Genomic DNA, 14,993 nt, shown 5'->3' on the forward strand with positions numbered 1-14,993 from the left:
GGGCAATGAAGGCATCTTTCAAAGGTGATGTGTTACCATCATCCACCCCATGGTTTTGGGAAGGAGAGGTTGGGATGGACAATGGTACAGCCCTCCCATACATGCCTGTCATGCAGAGACTCTTCAAAGGAAAAACTATTGATTAGAAGTTGGTTTATTTTCCAGAGTGTTCTCCTTCAAGGGGTCCCCTGCACTTCCCAAGCTCCCAAAGAAGTGACATGGTCAGATCTAACCATCCCTCATTACTGAGGAGTCCATTGCCACATCACTTTTTTCTATTCCTTACCCAAAAACTGTGTTCCCCCCCCCAGAGCTCCCACACCCACACTCCTCCCCAAAACCTCTACCTGGCAAAGGACTCTCTGGAAGCTGCGTGGCAAACAGCAGCTGACAGCAGGTGCTCACACAAACAGGCCCTGCATGGGTCAGGAGGTATTTCTGTACTGAGGGTTAGTGATGCTCAGAGGAATGCAGCTCCCAGGAATGCTACACATTGAGAACATGCCCCATTAATCATTCCTAAGACAACAACCCAACTCTCTTTTGCTGTGCACTTATAAGGCACAGCAAGAAATGGGCACAGCAGTTCTCCCTGTTTGTGCTCTTCCAATGTTTTCAAGCCTAATTTGGAGGAATATCTTTGTGCAAAAATCTGCAAGTCAGGCTTTTCCTTGCCCACTTGGTGGTCAGCCTTTCTGCCTTTATTTTCCTCAAGAGTGACAATTATGGTCTTGCTACTCATTACGTGGACACATGTCCCAGTAAAAACAAATCAGAGCCACAAAGGAATTTCATATGGATTCTCTATATCCCACTGCTCAACTTTAAAATGTGCCACAGAAATTTTAAGCACAGGACATGTAAAAAGTTGTATCAAAACAAGAAGAAAAGGGTTGGGAATGGTTATTAATGTCTGTATCTAAGAAACCAAGGAAACAAGAACATATGATTGAACAAAGAAAAGAGAATGAGAATTGTATTCCAATTCTGAGGAAAGACAACACCGTAAAAAAGCAGCTGCCTTCTAATAGATGTTATGGGATCTCTCCTTCACCATTTCAGATCTGTGATTATATGAAAGGGAATAATGAAAAATGTCTTTACTGTAAACCACAATAAAATGTATTGGACACTCTCAGATAGTAAACAGTCTTGTTAAACTATACACAGAGAGAAAATGTTAAGAAATAAACCCCTCTAGACATCTTTAGGAGCAAGGATAATGTGGCATATGTAAAACATAAAACTTTTTCAAATAAAGAGTATCAAAAGTATGTCCTAGTGGTCTGAACTAGTGGCACCAAATCCCACAACTAAGTGATCATAATGTCCTTCACAAACTTCAGTGTGAAAGACATTCAAGCATTTCAGACAGTGCTGTGACTCCACATGCTCGTGCTTGGCCACGGAACAGTCTGATCCCTGTGCTGACATAGCAAGAGTGCAAATCCCAGATGGAAAATTAATCTCACAATGTAGCCAGATTGAGTTTCCAATTCTCCAGTGCCTAACTTGAAGGTTGTTCTACTCAGCTACTGAAGAGGTGAGGGCAGAGAGACTTTAACTTGTTTGACATCCCAAACATCATTTAAGCAAGACATGCTCTGAAAAGGACCTTCTTGGCTACTGACAGTTACAAAAGATCCATGGTACCCCCCTTTGTCCTCATCCTTCTATAAAATATTGCTATCACACTCTTCCCTGCTTAAATGGCCTGGACAGAAGGGGAGTCCAAGGTCCAAATGACTTCAGCTGTGTCTCTAAGTACATGGATAAAATCGGTCCTTAAAATAGAAAGGGGAAGGATCACAGTACACTTTTAAGAAAGTATCTATCTACTACAAAGACACATTTATGGTTTCCTCATATTTATGGTTTTCCTCAAGAAAAGACAGGGTCAGCAAGCTGGAAAAACTGTAAGGTTGTGATATTATTAAACTTCTACAAGCTGATCTTAATCTTATTCTTCTTGAAAAAAAAAATCAACTAATTGTACATCTCCTTAGACAAACTCCACTGTGGTCATTTCATGGTTTGTTAAAAAAATATACAGCAGCAGAAGCTGCACTATTCCAGGCAGCATTTTTTCTCCTACTTGCCAGATTCTGGGCTTAGTGACAGATGAGAAAAACACCATTGGGTTAATAAGAGTCTCAACTTGTGCAGATTAACAAAACACTACATCTTATTCTTTGCCAGCATCAGCTGATGTGAGTTTTTAAAAAGCTGAAAGACAATGTCAATGTTAATTCTACAGACAGAGGAGGTTATATTCATGTAAATGTGGTTGTTTCTAACACAAATAATTCAGGGTGTGAAAGATCCAGAACTCAGGAAAAGTCAGTGGAGCTGTGCCACTGTGCAAAGCCAGCTACACTTTCAGCATAAAGACAGATTAAATAGATTTCTTTTGTCATGCTTCCATCTAGGAGGTCTTCATTATCTTTTTTGTCCATCCTCATAAATGTGAAAAATAGGTAATAAAATCTTTATCACCAGTCTCAGCCAGAATTAATAAACAGGGAAGTCACATTGATATCCCAACACATGGTGCCCCATCTCCTTCCACCAATGCCCAAATGAAAGGCCAGGTTTTATTTCATTACTGTGATATTTCATGCTTATTTCTGCTTTCAGAGCAACAGCAAGGCCACATCCCTAAGTACCAGACTGCTGAGGTTGCTGCCTCCAGTGTTAGAAGAGCTGTGCCAAACACTCAGCTCCTGTAAATGGGCAGTTCTGTTATAGCTGATATATCACACGGACTCACTGCAGCTGCCTTTCCCTGTCATTAAAGAGTTACTGAGAAATTCCAAATCTGAACATTTGTGTACTGCATGACATTTCAAATGCAGCACGCTTCCAAATGAGCTTCCACAAAAAGGACAGCACTTAACACAAGACACAGCCTTTGTATCCCACTACCTGTAGCATCCACAACTTGTTCCTGAAGGAGCAATAACACAAACCAACTGCAAGAGCTCTAATCACCTTTATCATCTCAAGATGTGTCATCTCCCAGTGAACTGTGTCAGATTCCTCTTTGGGCTCTGATTCAGTAAAGTACTTCAGCACATGGGCAGTCCTGCCTCTCTCCAGCTGAGCTTCTTGCCTACTTGAAAGTCAGATGATGCATCCCAGTGCTTGACTGGACTGGGGTACCGGAGTAAACTGGTGTCACTCCTCTGCAATCCTGGAGCAACTCTGATTTACATTAACTGGGAATGCTGCATTAGGATTGTGGACTAAGATCATCTGTCACTGCAGCAGCTATGTGACCTGCTATGACAAACTTTGACATTTACTTAGACAAGTTTTTACCTGTAATAATTTCAAGTGATATAAACCAACCACAAATCATCTGCTGTGACAATGAACTAAACACTACTGCACAGCATGTACTGATCTGATAATACATCAAATGTATGACAACATATAGCACTAGACACTGCACTCCCCCAAGAACATTTCACAGCAACAGAATTACTTCTCTCCACTCCAGTATAAAAGGCAGCCAGCAGGATGATATCAAATGATGGCAGCTCTGCTTCTCATAAAAGGACCTTGGGGACTGCAAGGAGATTTGCGTATCTGCACTTCAGCAGCACAGCAATGTGGAAATGTTAAAGTTAGTAAAGCAAACAGACCTCAAATGAGAAGGGCAACAGATGTCAACCAGTATCACATGTCAGTAAACAGCAACAAGGCAGAGGGTACTTTTCTAAGCACTTTTGTGAAAGCATCGTGCGAGCAGCGACAGCCACATCTCAGCTGTGTGATCTCTACATGGTGGTGTTTGTGTGTGTGATTTAACTCCCACCAAGAGAGGAACTCCAGCCACATGGAAATGCTGTCCACTGGAGTCAGCTGAAAGAAAGTATAAAGGTTTCTACATATTTGTTGTGGCTTGGAAAGTGAAAAAAAGTCACACTCTCAAACTGATTGAAAGCTCATTCTGTGCTTGGCAGAGACAAACCAGCATTTATATTCCTCAGCTTTAATACAGAAGGATCATCCTTGGGGCAAAAGAGTAGTAGTGATTCATCTGCTTTTTACCCTCACTGCAGAGACTTCTGACAGTAAGGCCAAAATATGCTAACTAAAAAGGCACTCTTTGTACCATAAACACCAGGCCACAAGGAACTGGACAGTGGCCATTAAATCACTGCCTTTTCATTTCTCTCTCTCTCATCTATATTTCTCTCAAGATTTCTGGTAAGGAGGCAGCTGACTCTATACAAAAGCCAGAGGCATTGCCAGTATGTTGGTGGTTTCATGCATGCCATATTGAATCTGACTTTATTACACAAGGGAAAAAAAACCACTCTCAACTAGGGAAAGCCATATTTCAGTGTCAAAACACCAAGGAAAGAGGTAAAGAGAAGAAGTTCTACTGCCAAGTTACTGCCCTGAGCCCAGGCTTGGCTAGATGTAAATATTCTCCACAGCCATTGAATACTTTACATAAAATAGTTTGGTTCTCAAAGTCTCTTAGAAGAAGAGGCCACACCAACCAATGCCCACATAGGAGAGCAAGAACTTTTTACTTTGTGCTCAAGGATAGTCTCCACTAAACCTTGGGCTCCAACTCTCCATGAGCAGATTTGGAGTTCTTGAAGAAAAGGAAGGCAAGCTCACAGCACCTTAACACACCCCTTGTGTACATCATGGTGCCTAAGAAAAACCATCTCCTTCCTCTGCCTTTCCAAAATCCTCTGATTAAGGGAATGGGAGAAAAAACCCAACATGGCAGGAAGGCCTTTGCTAAAAGGTGCATTAATTAGGTAAGGCAAGCCAACAAAATGATTAATTTGCTGTTCTCCTTCAATATTATGTTTACACAAGTTGATTATAGCACTTAATTACTAATTCACCCTGCTCAAAAACAAGAGTGCTTTAAATTTTTAATGAGATGAGGGAAGGCAGCATTCCTGAACTCAACAGGGAGAGGCAATTTTATTTCCTCTTTTGATTTCCGAAGTTATTACCATTTTTAAGGAAAAACTTATCCTTTCCCTGATCTTCCACTCAGCCCTTGCTTTTGAAAATATGGAAATCACGGGACGCTTGCATGAATTTCAATCCATGGCCTGACAGGTGATGCTTTGGAAGAGGAATAGAGGATCAGATCATCAACTGCAGCATGTCCACTGAAATAAATTAAACAAAATTACACGAGAAACGGCGTGATCCAGAAATGGAAACGGCCTAATCCCCTCCAGTTCTGCCAGCACAAAAGTTGAGTATGTCCCAGTATTATTTATGGGTGTTCTTATGAAAATGTTGTGTCTTCCCCATTGCCAGTTGGTCCATTACCAAGGTTGTGGACTAATTGTACTCAGGAACTTCTTCACATTCATAACTGTCTGTAACACTTTAATTGTTACAAGGCAAACACTCAGTGTATCCTATGTTCTTCCTGGCTGATCTTTATAAAACTTGTGCTATCTGTGTGGTTTGTTGTTTGATTTTTCCCTCTGTGTTCTACCACCCAACATCATCCTGAGCCACCTGAGAGGAGATGTCCATCAAATGAAGCAAAACCCAGCAGTGCACAAACAAAACTCTTCCAGGCTCTGTTAGTACAGAGCTGTGAGTGAATTATTTCCCTGCAGCACCTTAATTTCAACTCCCACCTGCAATACAGTCCACAGCTCTGGCCCAGGGGAGCACGAGCCCCATGGCTCCTGGGGCTGTTTCCAGGGCTGCAGGCTGGACCCAAGGGGTTCTTCATCTGCTCAGCTGCTAAACAATTCAGCTAATCACATCAGATAATTACCTAACACCTCTTCCTACAGAATCCAGCTCATTTTCATGCACCTATGACATGCTTTACAGAAACAGTAAAAAAGCATTTCCCTATCTTTTTGCAGGATATACCATCAACTTGCTTAACAACCAAAATGAACAAAGGAAAGACTAAACCTCCCTTAAAAGTGAATTTGATATGTGAAAAATCTTGTGGTCTTATAGATTCCAAATTCTAGCTCAGTGTTTCACACCAAAAATATTCACAGAAAGCTGATTACAGAGTTACCAACAAAATGCCCTCTAGAAAATCAGAGTTTCCTCCTTCCCATGCTGGCCAGTAACAATGCCCCACGTGAACACACCACATCCAAAATAAATCTGGTAATCTGGTTCCATACAGGTAATTTTATTAATTGCTTTAATACACAATTAAGGAATAGTCAGTGGGCTGCAGGGTTTTATTAGGCAGTAATCCTGTACCCTGGTGTACAGCTTTATCCCAAAGAGTGGGCTATCAAAAAAAAAAAAAAATTAGCTGGATGACTGCCAAATCAAACAGCACCTTCTTCCCATTTTCAATTACATACGAGTGAGGCAGAGTAACGAGGATATACTGGAAACTTTGACATTTATTTATTGAACATTTTTACTGAGAAGGAATTGCTGGCTGGCTAAACCGGAAACTATATTTTTACTGCAGAAACAATCCCATAGAAAAGCAGGATCCTGCTGCTCAGCATGAAAGGAATGGCTAGAACCAATAAATTGACCTACCTAAGCCAGCGATGTTAAGGTTAGTTCATTCAATAGAGCACATATTTCAAAAATCCAAACCCCAAAAATACAGTCTGTTTCAAAAATCTTTATGCCACACTGTTTTACACAGCACTGTCTGCTGGGGGCCAGCCAGGCTGTGTTAGAGCTCCTACAGAACCACTCAGAGAAAAAGTGAATTTGATATGTGTGGCATTTGTAGGGACAAATTAAAAGATAAACCAAGATGAAATTCAGATGATTTTCTCCCCTTTCTGGAGTTTCTAGAGACTAAATAACCAACAGATGAAATAGGGAAGAACTCACCACACTGTGTGGCTTTTTTTTTTTTTTTGGATAGACCAATTGTTTTACCACAGAGGAGAAAAATGCAGGGAGAGTAAATGAAGAGGAAAATAGGGAAGTCAACATTCTTTGAAGCAACAACATATGGTGACCAGGCCTGAGAGATGGAGGTTATAAATCTTCCCTTGATAGAATTACCTAAAGATGAAATTGCAGCTTCAAGGGGCTTGAACTTTTCAATCCACACTATGAGCTTGCAAATTAACCTGTTTGGTCACAGCTTTTACATTAACCTTCATTTCCAAGGCTTCTCTGTAAAGGCTCAGCATATTGAGAATTTTGGTGCTAAAACAGATGTGGTCAGAAAAACTCTGCACAAATCACTTGAAATACGAGGAAAAATATGTGAAAATTAAGAATTAGAACAAAATGCTGAATTGTTCAAAGAGCTGCAGTATGGGAAAGGAGAAGAGACAGGAGGCGTGTTGCTGCATGTTCCTTTGTGAGAATAAACTTATTTAGGGATACCAAAGGATAAAGGAAAAGCTCTTCAGTGTTCCAGCCACCATGACCCACTGCCCAAGACAGGTCAGGGTGAGGCTCCTGCTGTCCCATGTGGGGTGGGTGCATCAACAGCCACGTGTGGTGAGTGACTGCCTGTCCTTGGGAAAAACCATCCTCTGAAGCAGCTGCTTCCCCATGTGCAAACCCCAGTGATGTGGTGTGATGGGGCACCACAGGACCAAGCACCAGCACTGTGTAGGAGGATGAGAATACAGCAACACCACAGCCACACACCTACCCCGGGAAATACCACCCAATTCCAACACATTTCTTACCTGTGCAGTTAAATAAAGCCTAACTCTGACTACCCCACAAGGTTACCACAGATTTGGCTCTTCCCTAGGTGACCTACCTTGTCTTTCCTCTACTGAAAAGGATGTCCTGGGAGATTTTGAGGATCTTGCCTTTGTGTTCTAAGTGAGGCAGATGCTCTGGCTGCCCCATGCCCCAAATACCTACAGGATGAACATTCCATCAAATTCAGCATCCCTGGTGGGCAGCAGCCAGAGCTCCTGTCAGCAGAGCATGGTAAAGATGGACTAAGATTAGCAGAAGTGATTTGGAGGGGTCCAGATTTGGGTGCTATTTCCAAGCTGTCCTAAAACTGCTTGAATTTTAGAAAGTGGAGCACAGCCAACCCATAAAAACCAGGGAGCTTTTAAACATTTTGATTCTGACATTGAGTGGAAATGTCCAAAAGCTGTTCTGAGAAATGTGACCAGTGACTGGGAAAATATAGTAAAAAATCCCCATCAAAAAACCATAGACACAAGGAGAGAGGTTATTGTAAAAAACCCACAGATCTCTCCTTTACTATTACACTGAGCAAACAAAGAGCTTTGGAAAGCATAGTAATTAAGCACAAACCATCTATTAGAGGAGAGGTAATAACCTGTATTTGCAAAGTCTACAAAGATGCTGAATGTTTGCAGCAGCACCTCTAAGAAAGGGTTGTTTTGGAAGAAGTGTTACAAAAATAAATTTCAGAGAGGTTATTGAACTGCAATGGTAGATACACATTTACACTTCCCTGACCCTAAAATAAATGTATTCAATTTCTCCTTTGTGATCCCATGTAGCTAAATTATTTTAAAAATATTCATACTTGTTCTGACATTACTGGATATTCTTCTGTAATATTTTTATATATAAGAGCAGGGTTAAAAACTAAAGGTAAGTGCATACACCAAAATAGTATAAAACACAACACAGAAAATTTCACAGCATTAGATTTTTCAATGCTGATAAAAACAGATTCAATATAATCAGTTTTGAGATGTTCAGTTATTGTACAGTAGTGGAAAACAACCTAGTCTTGGAATGAGATACGTGTTTGAAGGCAGAAGATTAACAGAAGAGCAATAATTAAATACGAAATCCTGTCACCAAAAGTTGCTGCTGAAACTACATTTATCAAAATAAGGCTCTTTAGAAGTACTAGAATTATTACACACAGATATATATATGCTGCACTGTGTATTTGCTGCAATGGGATTCATTTTAATGGAAACATTCTCATGAAAGGAAAATGCTCTTTGTGCTAACCTACACAGCACTGTAGAATATTCCCATTTGGAGAAGTGCCAAGCACAGCCCAGCTCCTCAGCTTATGCTGAGCTGTTTATTGATTCCAGTGGAACTGCATCAATTTAACCAGGTCAAGGAGCTGACCTCCCTATTCACAAAATATCTCCAGATAAGCTTTTGTGCAAAATTTCATCTACAAATATCTATCCCTGATGTTATAAAGCAAAATGTAACAAAGGAATTAGGGACCATTCTGATAAATCATTTTGTCCAACTGCATTTTGCTGTTCAGTGTCCTTGTGCAGCATGAGGAGAGGAGAGGCTTATGGGATCACCAGGTGGGAAAACAGGCATGGTTTGGGACAGTCAGACCCTTCTTTGGGTTTCTGATGCCACTGTTGTTTGTATAAATGCAGCTTAGCCATGCTTAGACTGATCCACTAAAAATAAAAGCCTCACTGCTACTTTTTCAGCTGTTAATGGACTGAAATAACATGAAGGAACATGCAGTTCCATCCTCATTATGAACTCTGCATTCACTGGGGGCAAGACAAGAGCTAAGATGTGTTATTTTTTACTGCATAAATAATGCTGTGTTGCTTCTTATGTTTAACATTCCTCAATATGAAGGAAGGAAAGTAGGACAAATGTAACTGAGATGAAAGTATGACCTTCCTGCAGGATCAGAGCCTTGCCAAATTCCCTCTTTTGTCTGTAAAATTACATGGGCTAACTTCATACACAGCAGCTTCTATACATGTCCCCACAGTCCAAAGGCAAATGAATCCTTAACACACCTAAATAATATCTGGAGTTAAACAGAGGGTGGAGAGAAAGCAATGCTGGATCTTGTCTGGCTGTGCAGAAGGGACAAACCTTTCCATTTGGGTTTAGGTGTGTGCATGGTGCCAGAAGTCAAGGTGTAAGCCACATTAAAACTGAACAAAAAATGACATAAAATCAGGTGCTGCATACCTGGATAGATGCAAAATCCCCAGAAGCACAAGCTCCAAGAATAGCAGCACCCACCAAAACAGACTCCACTTCTTTGGACAGCACAACAGGCTTGCCTGCAGAGGGAAGAGCCAGGTCTCTGTTAGGGAACACAGCAGCACCAGTAGCTCCAAAAATAATTAAAACCCAAAAAGACAATCAAAAAAAGCATCAGAAAGGGCTTGAAAACCATTATTCAAAACCCCTTTCAGAAATACATCCTGCTGTAGGTTAATGTAAATCTCTCTGCTCTGTGGTTCCAGGCTCCAAGGAAAGTGCAGCATTTAAATAAAATCATTTTAGCAAAATATTAATGCAGAACATAAAGCACACAAAAAACAACCCCCCCAGATCTTTGACACTGGCTATTTATCTCATTCAAAAGGCTTGGTATAAACCTGTTACCCACACCCTCCAAACCCACGTGCCTATTAAAAGTTGACCTGGAGGGGAAAACAAGGCGGTCTCCTTTTTGTTTCTTTTGCAACAAACAAAAAAAGACTGTTTGTGTTTGGTTTTGAACATACAGCCAACAAAGCCAGCCTGGTTTTGCTGGGAGACATGAAAATATGAGTAGTAACTTTCTCAAGCTATGTATGAAATAATAAAAGAAATCTTGTTTTCCAAATTGTGCAAGATACTCAGAAACAAAATTAAAACACTGAAAAAACTAGCAAACAATATATATTCTAAAGAATATATATTCTATTCTATATATTCTCTACCTAGTCTAAAGAATATAAATTCTATAGAATTAAATATTAGTGTTTCACCACCCATGGGTACTATCAAGAACATACTTTCCCTTGGTTTTTGCAGAGTTTTTTGAGACCTGTTTTACTAGTGTAAAGAAAAGCAGGAAAAGGCTAAAAAAACAAACAAAAATTAGCCTGCTTTCTTAACTCCCCAGAAAAATCTAAACCAGGAGCATAAATCTAAATACTTTTCTAGGTGCACTTCAGATGCTTATCCTTGCTAAGCTGAAAAATTTAATATTCCTGCAGTATTTGGCATGTGTCTCCATTTCCAGTGCTGAGATAGTGTCATTCAGTGGATGATGATGCAAACACAGGGGTGGGAGCAGGGATTCCTACTCAAAACAGTCTCTGCCATATTATACCCCAAAAAATGCTGCTCCTGAGAGATAGCTGTAAGATTAGAAGGAGCTGAAATTTGGGTGAAGTCCTAAAATCAGCCACGAACAATATCTATAGAAGAAAAAGGCAGAACACACACTTTGCAAAATGAGAAATAAAATTATTAATATAAAAAAGCAAATTCACCTCGTACCAGGCATTCAGGTACTTGATGCAAAGCTTGCCCTGTCACCTGAGCATTCCTGCAGTTCAGCTGAAGCACAGCTCAGGACTTGGGTCAGCTTGGAACAGCAAATCTAAAGCTCAAGCTCAGAGCTCCGTGGCTCTCTGCCAGGCGTCAGTGAGCAATTTTCAGCGTGCTCTAAAATTTACTGCCCATTTCCCGCATCCTCAGAATGAATACGGAATTCTTACCAGGCAAACAAAAAGATCAAGATACTTTTTAAGTGGCCTGTGGAATTATCTATTGGATGCCTGCATGGCTGAGTCATGGGCATTTGTCGTTAACAATAATATATTCAGATTTTTTTCTTTTCAGGAAAGAATGGGGGATTGATCCTGGAATGTTAGTTATTTTATCTGATAGGCTCTAATGAGTTCAACATAACCAAGAGCATTTCAGTCAGATGAACTCTGACATCCCTTGTCAGTCACTGATTTTACAAATGGGGGAGAACTCCAGACTGCAAAAAGGCCTTTTTGTACTGAATTGTACTTGGCCATTAGTTACAGTCAAAGAACTTGTGATTACATTTTAATCAGAATACCTTTTCACAGATCTTTTCTTTTACACACCACGACCCAGCAGCCCAACTATACATGTAGCTGAAATTCACCTAAAATATGTGAGTTTCTGCAGGAAAGGCACGGACTTAACAACATTTTTCACAAAGCATCACTTCGACTACAATATATTTAGTGAATTTTAAGGTCAATAGGCATTATGTATTTTGTTTGTCCATCAGGGTTATAAAGGGTGGTTTGATGCTTGATGTCAGATCTCCAGATCAAACTCCCCAAATTTGGGCCTTAAACTTCATTTATGACAGCTTAACTGATCTTAATTTGAAATAAACCCACAACACATATCACTCAATGTTTCTCTGAAGTCCTTTATGCTAAATTTTGTAATTTTTTCCATGTTTTTTGAAGTATATTCAACTGATTCACAGGTGTGCAGAGATATCCAACACACACAGGCTGAGGGGAGACCAAAACCACCATGGAGTGAAACACCATGGAGTTCCTCTTGTAGTGAAACACATACCCAGGGCCTTCCACCCACCAGGAATTCTACAAATTCCTGGTGCAACACTTTGCAGGAGCAAGGATCCTGACACTGTCCCCTAAACCACTTCAGTGACACAGGCATGGAAGCAATTCAGAAAATAATTGTTCTGTAGAATGGATACGATGCCCAGCATGAGCAGGAAGTGTCATAAGTCAAACAGGATGAAGCCAACAGAAGGAACATTTTGCTGAACACTTTTTTGGCCATGCAGCAAAACACACCTCCATATAAAGTTTTTATTTCTCCAAAGACAAAGTATTCAGACACCTAAAACCAAAAGTAATTCCACTCCTCTAACATGCCCTTCCCCAAGCTCACCAGTAATGTCAGCATGCATCTGCACAAAGAGAGGGTTCTTGCTCAGCCCACCACACAGGAACAGCGTGCTGATCTCATGTCCTGCAGCCTGCATCGCCTCCAAAATATGTCTTGTTCCTAACTTCAAAAAAGGGGGGAAAAACAGAACCAGCTGAGCACAGGAGAGCAGCCAGGAACACAACTACACCTGCATGGCAAAGACATTCCCACCAGAACCTTCTCTTTACTTTGTACAACAGCATCTGAAAATCCAGCTCAGTAAAGAAGTTTCGATTCTGAAGCCAAACAGCAAAACAGAAAAAAAGAGAACAGAAAATAAAAAACTGTTTTCTGTCTTTTCAGCAAAAAGGAAAACCTGAAGAATTTTGTATTGGCTTAACTATTTCTCTTGGCCTCTACCCTATGCAAAATAAAATGTTCCACTTCATGACTGAGTTAATCGAAACATCTCAAAAGCAGGCATATTTAAACTTTTTATTTACAGTCTCCATTCTGAGAAACTCAAATCAGAATGGCAGAAGCAAATGTTTTGCCATTTTCAAAAAAAAAAATCTTTTTTCTTTTTGTTTGCTTTGCTTCCCTCCTCACTGAAGTCAACTTCCTCCCTATTTCCCTCTTGAAAGAATATTTTCCATTTATTTTACAAACTATTTGACCAAATAATTCCCAGCTCTCTATAATACCATGGAAGTTAAGCTTGAAGCTCAGATTTGACAAAATGTCAAATTCAAGGCAAAATGTTGCCCAGGCTGACTCTTGGTAGGCACATTCCCGACAAAACACAATCTGGTCAGAGTTTTCATAAACTGTTATTTAAGTTTTCTTTAGACCATGCTGCAGTTTATTAAGAGGGCTGCAGCTGCAACAAACCCCTCTTCAAATAAAAGCTACCGAAAATGGAACTTGCAGAGTTCCACCAGGCTGGAGAAGTCCACAGTGAATGCCCAGCACTTTTCTGGATAGGCCTCCAAATTATTTTGATTTTTAGACAAGCAGCTCAGAGGAACCTGAGCAGCCCCAGCCCCAGCTGACTAAATCCATCGCTTTCCTATTGACACAGAGGGCTGATCTCCAAATTGCACAGCCACGATTTTAATTATTGAAAAATCAACTGCTCCAAAAGGAGTCTGCCTGCTCAGAACAGGCTGGACAGCCACAATTACATCTCTGATCATGTTCTCATCTGGCCAACTGTTGCATTGCATTTTGCAGTGAATAGTTAAAAGGAGATTCTCTTTCACTGCTTCTGAAATTCAAATTTATTAACAACTTCTCTCACAACATACACATGTCAAAGACCCTGAGAAAGAACATGCTGTGAAAATTATTTTGTGTTTACCTGCCTGGAAAATTGTATTCACACAGCAATTTAAATTAAAGCCAGACTTATTTCACTGTGGGTGGGGGGGAACTAATTTAATCCTGGGTTGGAGAAAATGCAAATTGAGGGGCTTCAAATGCAAATTTTATATAAAAAGGAAAAAGCATCTCCTGCTGAAAAGAAAACTAGAGATTAACATTCTGTGGGCAGGCCTACACTTTGTACAAGATTTTTACATAGGTTAAAGTTTATCTTGCACCCATTGAAGACAGCTAATGGTACGGGATTACTACAACTGTTTCCTTCAAATAAAGGTGAATTTCCTTCAATAAAAGTGAAGCTAAAATTGGCAGTGAACATTTAAATTCCTAGGTATCTCATCAGCAATTAGTAAATATATCGAGTCAAAACCAATGTTCTCTGTCTACTTTTTAGTTACTGTTTCAATAAATTTCCCTTAACTTACAGTGAAAATTACAATATGTCCTTTTTATATTAAATCAGCTCAATCAGCTCTCCAAAAGATATGCAGCTGCTGAGTTTACTGCTCAAGACAGTATTTGTGTTTTACACAAAGTTTGAGCTGTATCATATAATGAGATAATAGGTGACTTTCCCAGGATTTCCAGCAGAGAAGGTTTCCACTTCGTTAGCACGAGATAATCAGAGGGCACCTGTTCCAGACTGGGAAGTTCCTTTCAGGGGCAGGATCAGTCCCTGGCATTGTTGAACCTCTCCTCCACATTCTTCTTTCAATGGTGGGATTATCCTGAAGCATCAGGTATAACCCAGCTACATTCATCTGCAAAAGGCTCCAAACTCACAACAATGAATCCCAGGCTGGGGTTAAGTTCTTATTTGCTGAAGAGGGAGGGTTAACACATAAAATGAACAATTCCCAGTAAATTTACAGCAGCTGCCCACCCTCTCCATCCCAGATGGCTGACCCAGCCTAGAAACATTGCTGTTAACCAGGAGAGGAGTTTGGAAGTTTTCCAACTGAACATAGTTTTGTCAGGAAAACTCCCCAATTCATCAGCCTGTTCATGTTTTGCAAAAACACCTCAAGTTC

At 40.3% G+C, this 14,993-nt stretch overlaps 1 protein-coding gene across 6 annotated transcripts in view; it reads right to left on the bottom strand.

Moving 5' to 3' along the window:
* The window catches only part of FGGY (FGGY carbohydrate kinase domain containing), a 129,423-nt gene that overhangs the window by 17,483 nt on the left and 96,947 nt on the right, over window positions 1–14,993 (bottom strand). For 5 of the 6 annotated variants that reach the window (XM_032749830.3, XM_032749827.3, XM_032749826.3 and 2 more), the window contains 2 exons: window positions 12,601–12,721; window positions 9,877–9,971 (listed from right to left, as the gene is read on the bottom strand). In XM_032749830.3, coding sequence (XP_032605721.3) covers window positions 9,877–9,971; window positions 12,601–12,721 — 216 coding nt within the window. Of the gene's footprint in view, window positions 1–9,871; window positions 9,972–12,600; window positions 12,722–14,993 lie in introns of those variants that run through there. The other variant, XM_030278634.4, reaches the window with a different exon arrangement.

The sequence above is a fragment of the Taeniopygia guttata genome, chromosome 8 (assembly GCF_048771995.1).
Source record: "Taeniopygia guttata chromosome 8, bTaeGut7.mat, whole genome shotgun sequence".
Lineage (NCBI taxonomy): Eukaryota > Metazoa > Chordata > Aves > Passeriformes > Estrildidae > Taeniopygia > Taeniopygia guttata.